This window comes from Hoplias malabaricus, chromosome Y (genome assembly GCF_029633855.1).
Source record: "Hoplias malabaricus isolate fHopMal1 chromosome Y, fHopMal1.hap1, whole genome shotgun sequence".
Classification (NCBI taxonomy): domain Eukaryota; kingdom Metazoa; phylum Chordata; class Actinopteri; order Characiformes; family Erythrinidae; genus Hoplias; species Hoplias malabaricus.
Genome location: NC_089820.1, coordinates 18,944,285 through 18,968,426, shown reverse-complemented (window position 1 = coordinate 18,968,426; position 24,142 = coordinate 18,944,285). Strand labels below are relative to the sequence as shown.

General features: G+C 38.2%; 1 protein-coding gene across 1 annotated transcript; it reads right to left on the bottom strand.

Moving 5' to 3' along the window:
- Nucleotides 1-224: 224 nt before the first annotated feature.
- Nucleotides 225-23,865, bottom strand: LOC136678027 (tyrosine-protein kinase JAK2-like). The gene is made up of 24 exons (XM_066655784.1): nucleotides 23,137-23,865; nucleotides 18,376-18,622; nucleotides 17,345-17,468; nucleotides 16,423-16,540; nucleotides 11,716-11,861; nucleotides 11,156-11,450; nucleotides 9,870-9,989; nucleotides 9,459-9,616; nucleotides 8,836-8,947; nucleotides 8,405-8,591; nucleotides 8,118-8,242; nucleotides 7,797-7,931; nucleotides 6,961-7,048; nucleotides 6,660-6,787; nucleotides 6,432-6,570; nucleotides 4,556-4,707; nucleotides 4,175-4,325; nucleotides 3,748-3,884; nucleotides 2,333-2,522; nucleotides 1,793-1,917; nucleotides 1,513-1,685; nucleotides 1,234-1,351; nucleotides 918-1,031; nucleotides 225-797 (listed from the first exon to the last, which is right to left on the bottom strand). Exons 2-24 carry the CDS (start codon nucleotides 18,572-18,574, stop codon nucleotides 663-665), a joined length of 3,369 nt encoding a protein of 1,122 aa, XP_066511881.1. The 5' UTR covers nucleotides 18,575-18,622; nucleotides 23,137-23,865; the 3' UTR covers nucleotides 225-662.
- Between the last annotated feature and the right edge of the window lie 277 nt (nucleotides 23,866-24,142).

The following is a 24,142-nucleotide window of genomic DNA, read 5'->3' as shown; positions in this document are numbered from 1 at the left end:
TTGACCTTAAATATCAAATGCGTTCACTAGATGGCGCTGCCCCCATCCTTTTAGGTAGGTTGCCTGCATCTGTGAATTTGAAAACTTAAACATGCCCCACCCATGACAAGCATTTTATTGAGCTCAACCAACCAGAAAAAGTAAATAAAATAATTTAAATAGATTTTAAAATATGTTCAAACACGTTCAATATTATTAATATATCATTTTAATTAGACACCACCTGCACAATGGAAAAAAACAACCTATAAACAAACTCTATTTCTCTCTCTTTAAATTCTTCATTTGTATTTCACCGCTTTTGAACAGTTCAAATATAGCCAGCAGTGCATACATATTTCATTTTTTTTATAAAATTATAAAATCTTCATATATGTACATAAAAACACTTGACATATAAAAAGAATGCAGTGCTCATGCTTTCTTCTGTTCACAGTTCTTTCTTTCTTGGTAGGATAGGGTTAGGAGGCATGCCAGCACTGCTAGCAAAAAAAAAAACAAAGTAAGAAGAAGAAGTTAAAATTATTTTTTTTGCTAAATATGTTCTTAAAAGCTGGCAGACGATAAAGGATGTCTTAAATGAGATCTGCAATGATGGCACACTGAAGAACATAATTAAATTGAGGATTCAGGTCCTGATGTACACAGCAGCACAAAGTCTCTTAAAATGCAGGCACTTGGGTGTATCTGTCTGAGTCGCTGCTGTCTCGAAACAAGTCCACCCGCAGAGTGAGCTCCTTAAAGGCCGGCCGAAAGCTGGGGTCACTGTCCCAGCATTCCTGCATTATCTCATATATCTAATGGGGAAAAAAAAAATCAGACAATTATTTATGTTCACCTCATTTACTTTTGGAATAACTCTGGCTCATGGCAATAGTGAACCTGGCTGCCAGAGGTTTAAAGGATTGGTGACTTACCTCTGAGGGGCAGCCCACAGGCTGGGGTAAACGGTTCCCTAGTTTCAGGAGCTCAATGAGATGATAGACTATAGTCTGACCTTGCTTGTCTCCTCCCATCATGCTCATGAAGACCTGAACAGAGTTAGAGGTAAAGTGCTGTTGCGCAAGATTCTAAAACAACGGCTTAAGTTGTTTAATTTGAATTCAGGGAAGGCACACGCTGAGACCAAATATAACTCGTTTAAATTAACTATGAAAAAAATGTGAAGAGATAAAACAGAAATGACAACGAATAGTAAGACAGAGTCTGAGTGCTTGAGAGAGTGATACGTACGGTAGGAGGGCTACAGAGCTTGTCACTGAGAGTGAAGAGTTCATATAAAACAACTCCGAAACTCCAAACATCTGATGCCACTGAGAATTTGCTCTCTGTTAAAGACTCAGGAGCATACCTGCAAACCATTTAACATCCTTAGAAACTTCAGTCTGAACTCTATACAACAATGTGCCAAAAATAAAAGCAGATTCAAGACTGGCTCTTTAAAAATTCAAAATCAATTGCAACTTTCACCTGTAAAATATATGTAAATGAATTAAACTCATGAACGCTTACCAGAATATGGGGCTTTCTCCTGGCTCTTTGACCTTGTAATATTCTTTGTCCTGAGGCAAGACCTTGGTCAAACCGAAGTCACCAATTTTCACCCGAAACTCACTCTCCACCAAAATGTTTCGTGTGGCCAGATCTCGATGAATGTACCGTTTGTTTGCAAGATACTCCATACCCTGTGTCAAAACAACATAATTTGATGCCAATAACGAATCCACACAAACATATATATGACTGAGTTAATGATTATATGTAAAGCAAATCTTTTTGCAATCTTTAATACCTTGCATATTTGAGAGGCATAATGTACAAGCTTTTTGTGATCAATCCTTTCACGATTCTTGTTGAGGTAGTCTCGCAGACTACCGTAAGGTAAATACTCCATTACAAGCCGAAGGTTTCTCCGCCCTGGAAGAAAACCGCACTTTCAGTTCTGTTCACAGAAAACTAAGCAGCTTGTTAGGCGTTTAAGGTGGAAAGTTCATAAATGGATCTAAGCAAATCTAAACATATGAGACACCATAAAGACTACAATATGAAACACGCTACAAACCTACAAGCAAGGAAAATTAAATCAAAATTAAATAAACTAACATGCGTCTTGGGTGATTTAATTTGATTCAGGACTCTACAGACCTGATCTCTGAATGTAGTCTGAGTGAACCAAATATAATGCACCTCAGAGACACATTCACACTTGTATTTAGTGCTGGCCGCTTATGAGCTGGTCGCTCAGGACACATGTTAATGCAATGGCCATAGTGAGATTACACCAGGACTACTATGACATTAGTAGAGTTACGCAATTGTCTCTTTGCCCCACCTGCACCGTAGCAAACGCCTTTGTATTTCACAATGTTCTCATGCTGAAGCGACTTGAGGATCTCAATTTCTCGCTCAAAATCCCGCATGTGCTCAGTAGTGCTGTGCTGCAGCTTCTTTACTGCCACCACTTCACCAGTGTTGTCCTGCAGAGGGTCATATCTGCACATCTCCACACTGCCAAAATTTCCCTACAGAAATTACACAGCCAGTTATTGATGTCATTTCATTATGAATCATTAATTAGGGTGAAATAATTAAATATAAAACTTTGTACCCTTATCCCTTATCACAACAAAGAATAGGACGTAACTTGTGGACATAACCATTAGATGTGCACCACAAGCTGCCCCCAAGCATGCTATTTTTAGGTACAAGTGCAGATTTGACAGCATTGAAAAACAACTTATTATTGATTTTACTGATATTTATTATTTAGCTGCAAATAAAGCATTTTTTCATGTTGTTACAAACATTCCCACTAGATGTGAATTTGTAGTGATACACCTAAGATGAACTGATAAAAACCAAATCTAGGGATGCACCGATTTTGAATCTTTTGGGCGGATACGATAACTGATAATTAGCACCTTGGAGTAACCAATACCAATATTATTAACCGATAACTTAATTAAAGCAAATTCACTTTCGATTAAAGCACAACAAATTATTTTGATTGTGGTTTGTCATAGGACATGCCTTTTCCTGAGTATTTGTACATTTCTGTACTTTTCAATGTTATCTTTTAAGTTAATTAGTTGTAGTTATTTTATATTTTTATCAAAGATTTATTACTGGTTCCGCATTTATTGTTTCTAGAGGGGTGCAAATTACTGCAGCACCGGGTTTGTTTTGGTGAGCGCAGCATAAACTGTCTCAGAGCGAGTCAGGGAGAGAGAGACCATTTGAGCGAGTGTCTGTAATGGTTTATCATCGTGTTTTAGTAATAAATTCAGATGCTGAATGACACTATATATATTTTTGTGTGTTTTATATAAGAAGGGCTCCTGCAATGTGGTGGTTGAGAGTATCTTTTGTGTAGTTTAACCTGATGCATGTGTGAACTGAGCATCACTGATACTTTAAATTAGATTTCACCACAGAGAAATTTAATTGCGAGAAACTTTTCTCTGTAGAAACTGTAACCGTCCACATGACACACATTAGTTGTGTATTTACAGGCATCAGTGTATATCTGAAAGCACAAAAACGACGTCAATTTATTGGTTGCAATATGGGCTAAAATTCCAATTTCGGACCGATAACATAAAAACATCCAGATATCCGCAAATGATATATCAGCCGCAGATATATCGTGTATCACTAAACAAAACTCATTAAAAGCTATATGCACCCATTTTATGATCAGATTTGACGAATAAGTGCTATTCATGGATTCTATTTTGAATGCATTACCTTGCCAAGTTGCTGTAAGAAAATCAGATGTCTTTCTTCAAACTGCACTGGTTCCTGATCCTCAAAGGCCCCTGTGGCAAATGCAAGTCCCGTTCTACTGGGCAGCAAGTCACTCTCCATCATCATCATCTCATAGTCTACAAAGGAAAAATGATCATTTATCATTATAAATGCTCTACAGTGACAGGACTTCAGACATGTCAGGCTTAAGGAGGACCGATGGGTTTAAGATGGAACTGACAGCACTTAGCATTTCAAGGTTCTCTTCATGTGTGGATTGTTATTAAGGGATCAGCACTATTGCTATTGACTGGCATGTTCGAACATGTTTTCCAAATGTTATGTCCTTCTTATAAGCTTTATGGAGAACTATAAACTGAAAAGTCATAACAGTGGAGATGAAAATTAGAGAAAGAAAACTACAGACCTGGACATGAGAGACAGTTGAGGTCACGAATGATTGCTCTGAAGGATGACCTAAATGCTGGCTCATAGTCCATACAACTGTTGATCAAGTTGGCCAGTTCTGTCCACTTGGGCACAGGCAGCTGGTGCCGGTTTTCATAGAACAAGTGTTTCTGTAAGGAAATATTCAGCACAAAACTCAAACATTGACATTATGTGGATTTCATCTACAACAGTGCCTCAGATATTTAGTTTTTCCTCTGTCCTCTTTGTGATCAAACTGGTGATTAGTTAGCATAAAACAACTGATGTAAAACTATCATTCAATATACATTATTAATTAGAACAATAAATGATATAGAGAACCGGTGAGAGTTCTGTACCAACACATATGTTTCCTAACCTTGGAGCTGTCCATGTTAGCTAGTGGCTTCTCTCCGCCACTGCAAATCTCCCAAAGTGTCGTACCAAAGCTCCACTTGTCCGTAGCAAGGCTGAGGTTCTTTGGATCCACAATACATTCAGGAGGCACCCATGGAATTCGTTCCACCAAAACTAGAACCGGGAAGTTAGGTTTCAGGTTAAACATACAGGTTGTACAGAAAAATAGAAGCAATTTATTAGGTTCACAAAAAACACTGTCATCCTTTCTGACCTCTACTGGTCAAAGGGGGTTGACATAATGTGGAGGCAAATGCATAGACAGATCCCAAGGGAGGCTGGAGCCCCTGCACTTTACCCTTCGACTGCATAAGTGCTTTTTTGGTCATTCAGAAGAGCAAACTTAAAAAGTAAAAGTAAAAATAGACTCTAGGATTTTATTCCAAATGCCTGACACCTTTAATAATTACAAGCCAATCAGGCAGCTGTCAGGGCTGTTGAAACGAAATCCTGGGAAAGATTTTTACTTTTTGGACCGGAATTTGGTGAACACACATTACACACTGGGTTTTGGCAACACACTGCTGAGCCTCAACCTGAGAATATAGTAGATTATGTGTGTGTGGCTTCAAGAAATTAATCAATCCCAGACTTGAATGAATCATGAATCAGTACATTATTCAGGTAAGTAAAACATTTATATGACTGAGTCTAACAGGCTACTCCTTTATTTAGCCCAATAAAGCTACATTTATTAGTAGGCACATTTTAAATATGGACCTGTATGCAGAATATATATATTCTGGGAGTTATAATAGCCCATTTCTCATGCCATGCCATCTGGGCTCAAAGCCCATGCACTTCAACAGTGTTGCTCTACACAGACTTCTGTCTGGTTAAATACATTGAAATCTTGCCCTGAACAGTTCTAATGTTGTTTATGAAATGTTGTGTTTGAAACATCTCTCACAAAGTGGTGAGTCACATCCCATCTTTGCTTGCAAAAACCAGCCTTTAAATGGAGGCTCCTTTTTGGACCCAATCATGATACCCTCACTTGTTATCAATTCACCTGCTTATTATGTTTATGAGTTTTTTAAGATTCAAATGTATTTGGAATATTCTATGACCCCCCCCCCCCCACCATTAAAAATAATAAAAACAGCTTAAAGAGAATTGACACATCACAGATTCTGCTGTACAAAAATGTCCCAGCTTTTCTGGAAATGGGGTTTTGTATTTGTCAACGGCAAATTATTAATATTCCTGGAATAAATATATGATGCCAAAGACCCAGGTATATGTGCTTTGAAGGTTCATGAAGGTCATGCATTCAGTAGGGCATGAACAAATCCAGATCTCACATAAAGGCAGCATGCATGCATGAAATATATTCTTAAAAACGATTTCATTGCATCTGGTATAAACACAAACCATTCATGAAATGTCCCTGGATATTTGCCTGAGCACTGAGCATTTCTAAGTATATATGGGGTAATCTCTGAGGCTTGAACACTTTTTAAGTTGCATAAATACATTTTTACACTAGTTAAAATATAGCCATCCCCACTCCCATTGGACACTTATTCAACTGTATCATCCATATTACACACATCGTACACCCACAATCACACACCACAGCTAACACCGACATATGCTCCTCTTAATAATTTAATAGGCATGTCAGTATAAGTTGAACAATATGCATGTTATTAACAGACTGCATGATTACAAACAGCATTACAGATGAAATAACTAATGTTATTATGGGAGATGAGTAGGTGGCATAGAACAGAGTGTGCCCTTTTATACCCCTTGAGCCCCTGCACCTAACTTCTCTGTGCGGGTGCCTGTCTATGTGATTCTATTAAACATTTCAAAATGTGAGACAAACTCACTTTCTCTTGGCAGCACAGTGATGCTGATGCCTGGGTCACTGAGTTTGATGAAGGGAGGATTGCCCATTTTTCTGTCTTCCTCACGGATCAGAAGGACATTTTTTGCACACACATTCCCATGGGCTAGGTTTTTCTCTTCCTGTGTATTACATGGGCAGGCAAATGAATATCAACTTTGTTTTTTTGTTTTGAAAAAAGGCAATCACTGCACTTTAAAAGACCACTTACAAGAAATAGCATGGCCCATGCAAGCTGCTTGGCCACTTCCAGTTTCCACAAGATATTGACCGAGTTCTTGTTTTTTTTCAAGTAGGTGTCCAGGGAGCCAAACTTCACAAACTCCTGCACCATAATGTCTGAAACAGCACATGGCACAAGTTAAGCAACCTACTGATCCAGAAAGAATAGCACAGACTAAGGCTGGTCAGTAAATACATGCTGCTCCAGGGGTAATGGAGAAGGTTGAGTAGAGGGCATAAGCTTAAATGTCTAGCTTAACACGCTGAGAAGTTATATGATACACACGTACTCTCTTCGCCACACACACAGATGCCGTAGGTGAGTGCCAGATGCTTGTGGGAAAGCTGACTCATCATGCTGGCGGCCTCAAAGAAGGACTGCAGACAAAACCAGAAAATATATAAGTATTGACTTTTGACAAAACTGATTTCAACATTGGACTCACAATGAGCATAATCCCAATAACCACCAAAAATAACTTGCCCACAATATCATTCAAGACTGTGGATTTGTTTCCTTATTTTCAGACCATTCTCAATAACAGACTACAGAACTTCCCAGTGGGTAACCACATAATCATCTACTCTAACCCTGAAAACAGCATTACCATAGGGTTATGTCCTTAGTGCAGCCTGTATCACCTTTTACACTCACAACCTCATACTCTTCTAATACTCTTAGTGAAGTGACCAGGAAAACAACACCTCACACTCTTCACGTAAATTATAAGGATGTAAAGAAGGTGAATGACAAATTTTCTTGGGACTCCACATCACAAAGTAACTGATATGGACTATACCACCTGAGGAAGAAAGCTCAGCGGAGGCTTTTCTTCATAAGAAGGCTTTAAAAGTCCAATCACCCCTCTCAGTGCTTAGTGAATTTCTACAAGAGCAAAGCAGGGGGCATTGTCTGCTACTGTGTTACAGTGTAGTACACCGGCTGCACTGCAGAGAATCTGACAGACCTGGCAAGCATAGTTAAGACTACACAGAGGATTGCAGGAACCGTTCTTCCCAATCTGGATACAGTTCTGCAGTCATCTGGGGCCGAGGAACATTATTAAGGACTGTATTTGGCTACTTTAAAGTGCTAAGTATCAGTAAATGATGGCCTATTACACACCTCTGAATAGTTTCTGTGCGCTTTATCAAGGACTTTAATGATGACATCTGTCTTGTGCATCTCGCCATAGTCACCGAGTTCTTTCCGAATTCCTCTGAATATCTTTGTGAATGTGCCCTGGCCTTGATTCTCCCCCTGGAACAGAAAAATGTGTTTAGTTAAAATGTAGATGATGACAAACAGATTCATTTCATACGTTTTTTACTTTTTATCCAGTGAGATCACAGTTCAAAAGCATACAGCAGTAAAACATGGGCCAAATCTCTGTTCTACTTTTTTTATTTTTTAAATTATGACTTAATAAGAACAGAGAGTGCTCACAAACTCAAGGTCTTCTTTCCTGATTTTGTGGAAAACCATCTGACTGATGTTCTGCCTCTGCAGTGAGGGTGAGATAGAAACCTCACAACCCTTATTACTTCGACACACAAGCAGACTTGACTTTTCTGCAAAAAATAAATAAATACACACACAATCATAATCTGATCATTGTCTCATGCAGTGATAATTAATGAGGACAGGAAACTCAAGGTTATAAATTATTTCAGCAAATGAAATATGTTCTGCCATCTAATTTATTAGCACACAAATTCAAGTGCAGTACTAACCTCTGGCCTTGGGAGGGCAGCATTTGCTGAACTGAAAGGTGATGCCATCTGATCTCACTGTCTCCTTTTGGTAGCATTTGAGCAGCTCCTGCATGCTTCTGAAGGTCCTCTTAGTCCCACTTAAAACATAATCCCCATTGTCTGACCTACTGATCAGACAATGTTTGTATTCCACCTCATCATACATCTGAAATGATTAAGTGGTTAGAATTACCTTGTCGTCAAGGGTTTTCCAAGAAATTCACTTAATTGAAGAACCTAACCTGTATCACAAGTTTATTAAAGACTTAATATTGACATACTGATTGGTAATTCAAGGTTTAGAAACACTCAGAGGTCAAAATTTCACAACTGGATGTGACTATATTTTGAGAGCTCTGATAAATGCATTCTGATTTGTCAGGTTCTTTGATTTCAGCCAGCAAACATACCCCAACAGCGAAAGTCAAGAAGAATTTGTTGTAGTCTTTGGGGCTGCATCTGAGAACAAACATTCCTCGCTGGTTTCCAGCCTTGCGTAGTTTACTGATGGAATACTCCATTCTATGCAAACATTCAGAGAAAAATGTTGTTAAGCCCTAAATTTCATTGAACATAAAAATTAATTTATTCATTCATTCATTGTCTGTAACCACTCATCCAGTTCAGGGTAACGGTGGGTCCGGAGCCTAACCGGAATTACTGGGTGCAGAGCGGGAACAATCCTTCACAGGGTGACATACACTCACATATTCACTCACACCTATGGGCACTTTTGAGTCACCAATCCACCTACCAACTTGTGTTTTTGGACCATGGGACAACACACCAAACTCCTCACAGACAGTCACCCAGATCGGGGCTTGAAACCACAACCTCCAGGTCCCTGGAGCTGTGAGACAGCGATACTACCTGCTGCACCACCGTGCCGCCCAATATAAAAATATATACTCGACAATACCATTTTTGGTTAGCTAGCAAATGCAACATACTAAGGAGTATTTCACTAAGGTATACTATCTGATTAGCTTTGTTGAGAATACTCATATCTCCATGCGTAGAGGTTAAGCCTTACGATATGGGTCCATGGCAGAAGTTCTCAATGGCCTCCTGTAGACGAGGTGGCACAACATCCTTGCAGAGGTAATGGTGGCCATCGATGGTCAGCCTGTAGTAGCCATCGATCAAAGACACGAAGGACAGAGCCTCAATCTGTGAGCTGAACTCCAGCTCCTGACACAAAATATAGCACAGATACATATGTACATTAGTAAACAAAACTAGATAATAAAGGGGCATGGGGGTTGGTTTGTAAGAAGAACAATAAAATATTTACAAAGAAAATTATAGCTGAAATATTGTATTTCCCTGAGACCAGAAATATGATAAACATTAATATCCAAATGTCTCTATTTACAATAGGAAAGCAATCTCTTTCCCAAAATTCCATTAATATAAACAAAACCCATTTCAAAAACACACTTACCAGGGTCTTGCCATCTTGTTTGTTGATGGAGACGACTCTGCTTTTGTTGGAGCCCTCTATGCTGGCTTGTCTGATACTAATATCAACGATGTGAGGGAAATCACAATATGTCTGCAGGTCCTGCACAGGAAGTACAAGCATATATTTTGCCTTTTTTGTACACTATCAAAGCATTTCATTTTGACTGAACACACATGAAAATTTTCCTGTCAGCAAAAACCTTAAAATAACATCTTTGTTTTTACACTCAGCGTCCATTTTAGCAGCTTCTCTAATCATATGGGTAAACTTTGTAGTTCTAGAAATACAGACAATAGTCCATCTGTTGCTCTGTATACTTTGATAGCATCCTTTCCTCATGCAAACACAACACACACTAGCTGCATCTGTGTCACTGCAGTGCTGAGAGTGGTACACCTAGCCAATTAATATCTGGTGGTGCCAACCACAGGTGTACAGGGGCATAAAAATTAGGCAAAGCAACCAAGTATAACTGTAGTATTTTAATGTGTGTGTGTGTAAATGGACAATGTGTATAGAAACAAAAATGTGATTTTAATGTTTAATTGCTGAGTGTAAAAGTGGTTGATGCAGTTTTCCCAGAGTTTTTGAAAGCCTCTATAAGTAATCCCATGTACAAGCTCCACATTTGACATTAATAAAGAGCAAATTAGCTGCTGCTATCATATCAAACAAGTGCCATTATGGAAAGATCAGCCACAAACTAACCAACATTTGCAACTAATTATTGCCTACAAACATAGAAACCCTGCAAAACTAGCCTATACTGTTTCAGTATCTCTGGCACATTTAATTTGTGTGAGAAAGTAGCTCATTACTTGAGCATCTGTTAATTTAACTTTAATTGGTTTGTTTTTAAAGAAAAAATGTCGTTATCTTCAATTCTCACACTGCACACTTACAATGTCTTCTTATGGCTGCATAAAATGCTATCTGAGAAAGCCTTTAGGTGCTTCATACACAAGCCAGGTTATTTTGTGGGATTTCAAACCGCTCTACAGACATTTTTCCCTCTTGCTGCCCATGGTAAATGACAAAGAGTGCTAAACTTCACAGTGTTGTGCTAGGCCAAACCTGGAATGTGACATTCTATGGCAGTGTTTCCCAAACTGGTCCTCAGCCTGCATTTTTGCAATTGTGTTGAAGCCAAAATGTGCAAGGCTGCTAACAAATCAGGGGAACCCCAAGACCTGGTTAGAGAACCATCACCCTTCATGCTGACTAGGTCAACACAGATTACTTGCAAGCCAACTCAGCCAGCTCACCTCTGGCTTGGCATCTTTGTGCTTCTCACGGCACCACTGGATGCCTTTGTCTGCAGAGACAATGATGGTGACTTGGCCAGCTGATGGTTCCTTGACCTGGAAGTACTCTGTGAAGAAGCCAGAATCCAGCGCCTCCAGGTTGATAAGGTATTTAAGCTTCAAGTCACGAGCTGTGGCCCGACATTGACTGAACTGCAGCAACACCTTCCGGAAACGGTAGCGGATGCGTTTGCGCGTCACAATGTGGTATCCCTGGATTTGTACTCGCATGTCCTTGGGAAGAAAGGACTTGTAACTGCAGACAAAAGTCAGTGAAAAGAGTGAATCTGCAGCCTACTTAGGAGATTCAAGACATTTTTGAACAGCAAATGTTCAAAAGATTTAATCATTCTGAAACCTTAAGAAGCACGTAGGTGGAAATAAGGAACTCTAGATAACAACCAAACAGGATATCAGTAACAGAAATTAGGTCATTCACCCTGGTATCTTACATTAGGGAAACAATGAGTTCAGAGACAAGGTCAAGTGCTGAAAGATAGAACTGGTTCAAAAATTCATACCTAATGGCATTGTAAATATCTAATGATGAGCACTGCTTCTCTTTGGCCATCCTCATCATGTCCAGAACAGCCATACCAAGGCACTCTTCTTGGGTCTCATGGCTGTTGGACAGCTTCACCCAGCCATTTACAAAGTCATTTCTCCACTGCAGAGGAAGTTAAAATAAGGAAGAACATAGACTTAAAAGAGGCCTAAACCCACAGATATGTAAATGATCATTTGTAAACCTTCATAAACATTTGTGCATTGGACTGAATGACTCTGCAAGGTTCGCTATGCCTGGCAGGCTGTGTAATGAGGTGACGAGAGAGCAGCGGCCTCATTGGAGTCATAAAACGACCCAACTGGCAACACAGACAGACTAACCTTGCATGCCAGAGTCCAAGGTTTCTGTTACAACTTGGCAACACTGCTATTCCCAATTTTATAATCAGGGAGATGAACATTCTGAAGTTTGCAGCGATAAACAGAACTATTTTAATGCTTGATTTGCAGGAGGATAAGAATTCACACTAATCTGGTCTTGCGTTTATAACTGTTTTTCTTCTTTTGGCTCCAGTCTCTTCTTTCAGCTATTCAGCTAATTATCAGAACAGCTTATTCTAAGCAAAAGTCGAAGTAATACATGTGAGTCAGCAATGGTTGTACTCTTGGTTAAGACTAGTTTCTTGGGAACATATCCATGACGATCATTTTGTGATGTTGTGCAGCAATATTCAGGAAGTAACCTTTGAGTGTAAAGCAGAAAAGCATTTACAAATGCAGCTTTTACCAAAAAACTTACAGTGCTTACACAAATGTAAAAAGCTTTGTAGAAAGAGCCAGAATCTAACCAGGTCTAACCATTGAGACGACAGCATTTTTCCCCAGAGACTGGCTTTTTCCTAACACATAAATCTATGTAATCTGAGCAGTTCAAAGTGAGTACAGCTCCTGGAACAATGCAGCTTAATTCTAACCTTTTCTACAATTATGTGGACTCCACAGGACAGCCCACTGCTTGCTTGAGACTTCAATTCACAGCCAATATTTAAAAGAATTTTATAAAGCTGCTATGCTGTACAATTAATTTTTCCAGAGGTTACATATGAAATTTATTGATATCCCATTCTTAAACCATAGGGTTAATTGTGATGTCGACCCACCTTCTGCAGCTATAACAGGTTCAGCTCTTCTGGGAAAGCTTTGCATAAGGTTTAGGAGTGTGTTTATAGGAAGTTTTGGCTATTTTTCCAGAGGCGCATTTGTGAGGTCAGAACTGATTATATAATTCCCCACATACTGTTCCTAACCTATATTTACAGGTAAACGATTAAACTGAGTCTTGCCACTCTAGAAGCCTCAGAATCCTGTAGATAGTCCAAATATTGGCCCCACTTCCACCAATATATATCTAATTGCTCCATCATCTATGACAACTTCTCATATGTTGCCATTTTACTCAGCTCTGTAGCCCAGTCCCGAAATGATGGTGATCCCACCAGTCTCCAACTCCTTAATATAACTTGTCTCCCAATAATTAAGCTGGTTTGAATCCAACTTAAGTATTTGTCCTGAATATTCAAGACAGAGGGTTCACCTAATATAAACAGCCTTTGACATAAAGGGATTTGACAACCCAGGATATCACATTTAATATTTATATACCCCAGTCCATATGGACTTTTTTTTTTTTTTTTAATCACATGACAGTGATTAATACTGCAGAGGAAACTTTTGGACTGAAATTTACTGTCCATGAAGAAATAATTTAAGATAAGTGATGTCATTTTAAAGATACACACAGTAAAATGGTGTTCTCTGAGCTTATGAATAATTTGTAGACTGTGATTTGGTTATGATGATAAATTGCATCCTTCTTAAAGGAACACTGTATTATATTAACCTCAAAATATGGCAGAGGGAGCAATGAAGAGAAAGAGAGACCACACAGTTAATACACTTTACTTAGTGTAGGGAGCAGAGAGAGACAAGACACATGTGTTTTCTTTTCTGGACTAGTAAGTAATAACAGGTTGTTACATTTTCTTCATATGTTGCTGTCGTTAGTAATATGTTTTGTTGAGGAAAGTGTTATAATTAGGTTTATGAGAGTTACTGATGAGTGAGTCAGGGTTTGCTAACTTTAGCTGGAATAGTAAACATTAGACATTGACGTACGCATTAATAATGCTTTTTTGTAGTTGTTGTTTGGTTGTAAAGGCTAGAGTTATCCTTTTTTGTCAGTGGAACACAAGATTTATTGAAGACAGCGTTATGATCAGGTTTTTGAGAGTTATAGATGAACGAGGGCAAGTGATAGTTCTTGCTAACTTTAGCTGGATAAGCTCACAGTTTACTGATTCTGGTAATAAGTGCTTTTCTGTTATACTTTGTTTGTAATTACAGTATACAGGCCAATGTATATTTTGAAAGATATATACCTTTTTATTTCCATGTAGTCAACAACATTTTATTTGATTACCCACATTCCCCAGGCCAAATATTTATTAACAGAAAATCCAGAGAGCGAGACTTGACACTTGATTTAACTAAAGTACTGTAAATATTAATTACACTCAGCAACAGGTAGGGGGAGACCAGGAGACAAAACAAGCCACAGTATTCCTTTAAAAGTTGTAAGGATGTCTTCGTTAAGAGTGGAGAGCATTATCCAAGGTTGGGAAAGCTTCACAAGACCAAATCAAATTTATTTGGATAGCGCTTTTTCAACTGATGTTGCCACAAAGCAGTGTCACAGAATTCCAGTGTGAAGACGTGTATGTTCACTGGTTGCTATAGATATCAAATAAAAAGTAACAAATTGATTTTGGACAGAAGACTGTATATGCCTCTACAATGCACCATTTTACATCAGACTATTCTGAAACACTCAATGATTGAATTATGCTGTGTTCCACAGAAATGTTTTAAAAGATGTGGAATTTTCCTTTAAGAGTCAAATCACAGATGTGGCCTTCAGGGTAAAAGTCCTCAACACTATGCAGTGTGAAGTTGGCAGAATCAGTTACCTGGCAATCTCCCCCTGCTGAGTTCAGGGACTTGACAGGCATTTGAGAATGGCTCTTTTGAAGATCTGAATTTGCAGACAGAGCCACACTGAAAGCATTATTATACGCTAGGCCAGACTGTGTCCAGACAGGTGCTGTTATGTAATGTGGCAAGACATGTTAATTTCAGATGTGATTATACCCTAACTGAGAGAGAGAAGTAAACTGGGAGAAAATGACTAAGTCAAACATTTTTCTTTTTTAGACTAGTGTTGAACTTGATTTATGTTCACATATATTTCTTTTACAATTTAAAGATCTTATATATATTTTACATGTCTGAACAAAGTGTGGTTTTGTTTTCATCTTCTATTGTTGGTCAAATCTGAATAAGAGCAGGGTATATCTAACATGCATGTTGACCTTTTATTTACAAAACAAACGACAAATAAAGGATACCCATACTGTCTGGCTCCTATGAAAGGGCTGTATTGTTCTGTAATCTTTGGCGGCTGTTTTGTTTTCTACTAGTGTTATGATATATACTGTTTAAAATAAGGGACGCAGGTTGATGTTTAATTTTCCCTTTAAATGGCCATTATAGAGAGAGTGTTGTAGTGCTGTGCCTTGTGATAACGCTATCCCTAATTAGATGCTAATTATTCATAGATTTGTATGCCTTGACTGTCTTTTTGTAAATCTAAGCCTAGATTTATCTTATGAGCTTGCAGTATAAAAATAAACATTTGAGATCTGTGCAATATTGTTACATTTCTTGTGGTCTAGATTAGGGATGTCACAATACCAAAAATGTAAATGTCTGTACCAATACCACTACAATTCTACGATTCTCTATACCAATTTCAATACCACAACAAAAAAAATAAACCAATGAAACGAATGCATCCCAACATAAATGCCTTTATTTAAAGTCTTTTTCCAGCAAAAAAGTGCAATGTAGTTAATTGTTGTTGTTGTTTTTTTCGTTTGTATTGCTTACTCATTTCTAACCCAGTACTCTACTTCTTTAAATGCCAGACGTGTTTGAAGGTGGGAGCTTCATCCTGTTTCTCACACTGCAGAGGTCCGAATGGGCTCTGCTGAAGGTCTGTTTATCCCGAGAGTACTGTCGTGAAATCAAGTCTCACATATGCCTCTCTCTACCTCGCTTGCTCGCTCACTTAAACATGATTTGCACACACTCTCCCTGTCTCTCTCTCACAGACAAACACACACCACACACCATCATATAGGATGATGGAGCAATTAGACATATATTTGCGAAAGTGGGGCAAATATTTGGACTATCTACAAGATTACTGAGGCTTCTGGAGTGGCAAGACTCAGTTTAATCTTTTACCTGCAAATATATGTTGGGAACAGTACGTGGTAGTTGTATTATATTATAAAGGTTATAAGCATGTTGGAAAACAGACATGCCCCGTTTCCTTTCTTTTGTATGCCATAATATTACACTGACTCCAGTGGAGAAGGGGATTTGAGGGAAGAGAAAGGGGTAATTAAGATGTTATTTCATTGACCCTTATACTTCTATAGTTTGTAATATGTATGAAAATAGAAGAATAACAAAACAGTGAATCATTAATAAAGAAAAAAACCTCCATAACATACAACAAAATTATATTTCCTGAACATGAAAGAACATGAAATACATCACACTCAGATGTTATAAATAGTTGAATAAAGTGGTCCTACCTGGGCAAAAAGGTAAGACATAACATGGTCATCAAGGACAGGACTCTCAGATCCCTTTGTAACACCACATCGGTAAGCTCGAGAGCCTCCAGAGCTATACCACACAGGAAAGTAGTACCTGTAAGCAACAACATGATTAAGACACAACTGTGGCTCTTATCTAAAATAGTTTACATGAACGCCTACTGCATAATATAAACAGTCTTGGAGAAGCTTGGGAACAGTTTTCTAAATTGTTTTAAGGGGTAAAGCACCAAATGGAACTTGCCTGTGACTGAATGAGTGAGCACACACACTCACACTCACAGGGATTGGGGAGAAAAAAATATTAAATAAATAAATAAAATAAAAAAAGAGGCCCAGGATGTTTGAGGGAAATATTCAAAGGGTTCTCCATAAAAGGTGTGTAATTTTGCAAAAAACTAAAACTGAAAAAACTAGGCAGTTCAGAGCCATTTAGCAAAAATTGACAAAATACTGCCTATGGGGAAAAACACACCATACTTGCTGTGATGTCAGTACATATACATTTCACGTGCATAAATCACCTCTAGGCCAAAAGTGTTCCCATCCATTGTTTGAAAAATTAAACTGTCAAAAACATTATTTAGGCAAACCTGCTCTTCATACCAAAGAAAAATGTAAGAGTTGCTAGGTGTAGCCAGCGTATTAACAAACAGCTATTAAAGATTGACAGGTCTTTTTTATATATATTGTGTGTGTGTATAATTTATTTTTCACATATTTTTGCTTGATTTATTTCCACAAAATAATGTCTGAATTGGTCTGAATTCATGTTGACCATCATGTCTTATAAATAAAAATTCAGCATGTATTTAGATAAGAACAGTGTGCAGACAAAACATTTTATGCTACTTCAGGCACTCCCTTAACAGTCCTCACTTTAATGTGTTGTAAGTACCTAATTCTGAAGATCAAACTCTCTTTGGCCAACTCATCCAAATGAAGGATGTGGTTGGGTGATAACCAGACCCTGTCACTTTCTCTGTAAAGGCTGAACAGGCTGAAATAGACTGGAGAGACTCCTGTAAAGAAGAGAGATATTTCAAAAGCAGCATCAGAGCAGAGCCAGTCAAACAATTTAATTACTAACACAGCTTCAATTCAATTCAGCTTAAAATCTGAAAGTTATTATTAAATACACGTTCATCTATAAAGATCTCAAAGCCCAGTAAGCAAAATTTTACTTTTTAGAGCAGCCTAAATGTTATGCTCATGTGCAGCAAAGTAAATACATAATGAATTGTCATGATTAACTACCATCTGTAATTGTAGAACTAACAAGAGCACCTACTTAGTTATTAAGTTAAGCTAATAAAATGTAAAAATGTTTTTTATACTACACATTGTTATTATTAGCATGTTGTACATCATATCAATGTTATCATATCTTGGCATACCTCATTTAAACAAGTACTATATTTCAAATAAAATATATTTTTTATAACCAAAATAAGCCTCAGTAGGTGCACTTATGAAAGGTGTTGCGTCACTTTTAAACACCACTGAACATCTCACATCTGTACCATGCTCTAAGATAAATTCCTCCTTGATGAACTGTGTGTTTATATTAATAGAGTGTAAATAGAGGTGGACCGACAGGGTCCACCCAAGCACACACATTCTTAATGCCACCACTATCAAAACACATTTGAGCCAGTCTCTAGAAGTGCTGCTATTTTTGTTAATTGTCAAGCTCTGGCCAGGAGAGCCAACAGCTACTGGAACCTAACAGCTAGTTAATACAGTTATTAAGATGGAGACTATGGTTTATTTTAACATTTTGTAGTTCAATTGGTATCAATTTAATCTAATTTACTTATGTTGTAAAAGCAGACCAAAAAAAAATAAAGGCATGATTTTAAACTAAAACAGCAACAATTAAATCCTGCTGACCAATTGCTACTGCTTCATTTTTTCTATTTCTCTTACCGCACTCCTTGGCTGCATCAATGGCCAGTTCTTCAGCCACATACTCTCCTGGCGGATAGCAGAGTGGGGCACGTTCTGGTTCACTCTGGCTGCTGTGGTAGAGATGAATCTTCAGAGCAGTGGTGGACGGTTTTGCCACGCGTTCTTGCCGATGAACATCACCATTCTGGTGTGCTGGGGGGCAAGCGGCTGACTCCATGTCCGTTACCGACACGTGAGCGGCTGGGGTTCAAGGGGCAACATTCATCTAAAGACAATAGCAGATACAGTTAACTAAAAACAAATACCTATTTTTACTCTTAACCCATCACACAGTTTTACAATCATTTAATGGGTTTACTCTGATATTATTCAGAATTTTATAAAATTTGCATTCTAGTGAAATAATAACTGTTAATGCAGTTAACAGGCAGCCATTATGTATAATAATGGCAGTGTGAATGAACAAACATCTGCTGTGGTGAAAGGCTACCTGTCATACTTCAAGTATAATGGCCTCTAATTACAAATTTTAAGGGCAGCTGTGAAGAAGTCATCAGAAAAGCTGATACATCTAGTCAATTGTTGTGGATAAGGAGAGCACAGACTACTTGGGGAAATACACTGCAGAGGCGTTGTGGTTGTTGGTGATGTAGCACGTAAAGATCACATGGAACTGGTGGCACTAAGCATGCATTAACGGTGCCAGTGGAGTAAGGTATGGCCTTTTACACCAGGGAAGACAGCTGACCACCACCATTTCAGTTTCACTGCAGTACACTGGGAACTGTCCACTGTGAATGTTGTGGTCTTCTGGGGGTCATAATTATTAAAGAACAGGTTAAAAGTGGGCTAACAAAGTATGCAGAGCCACTGGTGGACTACAATCTGCAATTGCAGAACAACAAAGTGTGGCATATTGGAAGTGGAGATGATGAAAATGGACAAAGCTATTGAGATATAAGCAGCTGGCTGTAATTCTATTGCTAATTGGTGTTATTTAAATTGTTAATATTCCATGTTATCAAATATTTACTATTAAAATACTATTTACTATATTTACTATTACTATTTAGTCTACAGATTTTGTGGTATAAAAAATGAATGTTCTAAATATAAAAACAGACAAATAAATACAATGCATTTTATTTATCATTTCTGAATCAACTTCAGCATCAGTATTCGTTTTTGCTACAGCATTACTCATTCATCTTTTGGGTTTCCCTTTTACTGTTTTGACACTCACCACAGAGCAGAGTGTGATAACAGTTACCAGAAGAAATGTACTCACAAGCAAACCAATATCTTTCCACTGTTGTTTGTTGGTTCATTGCCTTGAAGTTGCTCGATTAATCATCTGTACTATCGACAAGCAATATGTTTTTTTGTTTTTTACACTTTTTAAATATAAAATGACACATAAAAATGACAAAAGCCAACTACCTTCTGAATTAAATTACTTAGGCTACATCATGTCAATGGCCAGCTACTGGGAAGTGACGTAACCGAAGGAAACCACAAAGAGCACACCTCCACGGTGTAGTCACAAACTCCTGACACTGCCTGAGGAGCCTTGAGATTAGCAGCTCATAACATCACTGCCCTAGACCAACTGAAACATTTATTAGCCTTTGGGACAGAGCATAAAACAACCCTCTCTCTAGAGTATGAACAGCTTAAATAACAAAAGCTGCCACTGGGCATTACTGGTAATGTACTTACCAGGCAGAGCACAAGATAATATTCAGAATAAAGAGGGAGAAGGAAAAAATGATGGGGCGGGGGACAGGATGCTCAGAGAATGTGGCTTTTGTGAGTACAGTGTACAAGGGCACAATGTAAGCAACAAACATCACAACTAAAAACAAACAAAAATATAATTTATCATTAGAGATGAACCCTGATGAATGGCTTTAATCCAAGGTAAATTACAGTCCCTGTAAGTTCAGAAATAAAACAACAAACTTCAAAGAAGCTAGAAATTACGGCCATTGTGGAAAGTGCTCATTGAAAGACGCCCTTCCTTCGTCATGCTAAAATAAGCAAGCATTAGCGACAAACTCAGTTTAGTCAATGAGATCTTTCTTACAACAGCAAACTCATTTCAGTGGTTACAGAAAGGGTAAACCACACAAACTCTGATCTCTCACCCAACAAAGTTTATTTTGTTCAGATGTAAACAACGCATGTAGTGATGTGGCCGGGAGGATACAGGCCTATAGCGTTGTTGTCTACCCTATTGCGTGATCTGCTGAAAATAATTCACACATAAATTTCAAGGTATATAAAATCCCTACGCATTGAATTCATCAAATTGGGGGTTCTTTTATTAAGTTGTCTTTATATGTTGCTTGTTCTCATTACTTACAAATTAATTTCATACAGCCTGCATAGACAACTTAGAGACACAGGCTATTAATCCATTCCAGATTTTGCTCAGATTGTTTTTCATCTTAACAGTCCACATTCATAAATGTAAGTGACCTGGATCTGTCCGTAATGTAAAAGACTCAGTCTCACTTTGTTTATGGGGTCCCTAAACCCTGTGTAGTGCACAATGTAGGTCCTAAAATAACAGATTATACAACCGGGTACTGAGCAATTTGTCTAATACAAACACACTTATATTCAGCTATCACTTCCACAGCTCTTTTAACGTCTATGTCATTTTTAGGTGCATTAACCATAGTTTAATCCCCCACACAGTGCACTATGTAGGAAGCACTAGATCATCTGAGACACAGCACGCACGTCAATGCCAGTGATAGATGCTGTCTTTATTTAAAAACACTTGACAACCTGCATGCTCCATCAAAAGAGGGTATGAATAATCATATTCAACTGAAACTACTGTAATGCAGTGTATAAAAAACACTGAATAAACATCATACTTCATTCTAGGTTTTTATAGTGTTTTAAGTTTGTGTGCTTTGTATCTATTCTTGGTGTCTTGGAACATCATAATATTTATATTTACTCATTCTCCTCACCTCCGGCAAATGAATATACACAGATCAACCATCATATGGTGACCACCTCCTTGTTTCTAAGAGACAAAATTTTGAACATTGACTTTAGAAATATACCGAGCTTGTTTTCAGCTGGTGCCATACATAATTAAAGTGCAACTCCAGCTCTTACATTTTAAATTACTGTAATTCAAATCTTGCTTTTGAAGAGCTGTTTAATCAGTCAGACTGAGATGGTATGTGCATTAACCCACTGCAACAATTCCATGCTGCAAAGACGTATGTAAAATTCCTGTTCTGTTCTCAATCAATTCGTTGTCCAGATATCCATGATAATAACTAAAGAATTTTGCTTTTTTGTCTATATTTATTTTGCTTAATCAATGTAAGAAATGCACAAAAATATAGATAAACGAGACACAATCAGCTTCAACTTTGACCAGTCTTTCTGACCCTAAGTGTCTACTTACCTAATGTTTATATATTTTATAACAGTATACAATAAAAATTACTGATCTTGTTATATACATCTTAAAAATCACTAATAAACATTAAAAAAAACAAATTACATCAGGAACCAGTTACTTGCCAAACACTGAGCACACATCCAGCTCTATTGTTAAATCACATTGATGGATATTGATTAGGCACGCACATGTTAAAAATAATTAATAAACAGTTATAACACACATACAAAGAGTATGACTGACCTGTTGCTTGACATATACTAAGTCCACTGACCTTTCTGGCTACTTGCTTTGCCTTCTCTATCATTAAAAACTGAACTTGTTATTAAAACTAATTTAGAGTATAAGCTAATGGTTTATTGATGATTTTAAACTCTTATGGCCTAATTAATGACCACTAATGAACTCATTTAAAAGCATTGGTTAAAGGGCTTATATTTAATAGCACACTAAAGGTTCAGTGTTTTGCACAATATTAAATAAATAAAACACAAACACACACACACACACACAGAGAGAGAGAGAGAGAGAGAGAGAGAGAGAGAGAGAGAGAGTGTCAGCCCCAGCCTTCGTGAGTCTTGTCTCTCACAGCAAAGCGACTCGTTTCCGCCAGGAGAAACTTTCAACAACTGATATTAAATATGGTCTCTGTCATTCTACCCGAACTATACAGTTCATTTTACAAGGCAACTAACGTTACAATGAGGTCAAATACAGCCCATTCTCCACAAAACCGCCCTCCAGCAAGTCTGAAAGGAGCCAAAGGCCCAGTTGTCATGTGAAGTTCTCGTGGACAACTATCGTTAATATTGACAGCTAGCAGTCAGGATCTCTTCACATTCACGCTCTTTTTACTTTCGAGCTTACTTAGATTTGAAGGCAAAAGGCGCCAATTAACGTAATTAAACGACCACGACATTAATTTTATTCATGCATCTTGCTGTAAGTCAACGTTAGCTACGGGGCTGAAGTTGGCTTCCTCTTCTACAGCTTCTTATTAGGATTTTCCGTTCCACCTTAAATGGTGCAGCACTTTCACGCTGGCGCGTGCAACAAAACACGGATAACGTTAAGAAGAAATTGCCGAGTAACGGAAAACAACTTCAGCCCCATGTCTGTTGGAACATGGCTTCAGTGTTATCTGCATGAATTGTCAGACTGAAATAAAACTTTCCTTAATGAAAGAATCACTACTAGTTTCTCAGGTTAGGTCACGAGACAGTGGAGACACATTTGATACGCCTTATTAAAGCACGGTAATGTGGTTTAAAGCCAACGGTAACGTGAACTCTGACGAAAAGCAGAAGGTAAAGAATCAGGAATGTTTAGCAGAGCTGTAAACTTACCTGGTGTTTTGGCGTCGCTAGGCTATGTAGCAGGGTTAGCCAAGCCGCTCTTTTAACGTGAAATTCCCCACTGAAATGTTGACCTAATCCATTTTACTGTTCCGTAGTCCAAACGTGTTCGCATATGCCACCTTCGTGACATCTGAATTTCTTGAGTTTCGATGCTGGACAGACTGGCCAAATCACTGTCGCCGTTTGCTAACTGAGCTGGGTAACTTGTCTTGACGTTCACCTCTATTATTATGGTCCGCAAATCAGTCATACACTGAAGATTCAGCGGTTAAATACGATGTATTGACATAAATTACTTTATCCATCGTGACAGCAATGGTGGTAGATATATCCAAAAACGACTAGCATGTTCAATAATCAGAGCACGCTAAGATAACACGATTTCTAGCTCCAATATGAACTTTAACTCTGGCTAGTGGTTATGTGTCGTTTGTGAACGAGTCGATTCTTTGAGTCTTGCTTTTAGGTGATTGTTTAGATCTGAGACAAATTTATGTTGGGAATCGGCTCTTTAAAGTGGGGGTTGGGATCCAGAATCGGCTCTTTAATGTGAACGTTTTAAGTCAGAGTCGATTCTTCTAAGTTGACGTTGTTAGCCAGCGTCGGTGCTTTAAAGTGAACGTTGAATTAGACTCGAATCTATTAGGTGAACATTGGCAAGCAGATCCTGTACTTTTAGGTGAATGTTGGGAGCCGATTCATGCCATTAAAAAAAAACCCTCGTTATATCCTTGGGTGATTCCACAAAAGAACCAGATACTCATTGGTGCTTTAGGGTTAATACGCAAACAGTCCTCCAAATAATTCAGGTCAGACTTTTTTACCCACAGGGACGAAACAGTCAAATAAAGGGCAGTTATTAATTCCTAGCACGCAGGGTTAAGTGGCTGTGAAGGTTATTGCGCCACTGTTAGTACTTCAGCTGTTATACGACAGACTTGGGGCGTTAGTCAGGCATTCTTTCAGTCAGTCTACCTATGTGTGCGTGTCAGCC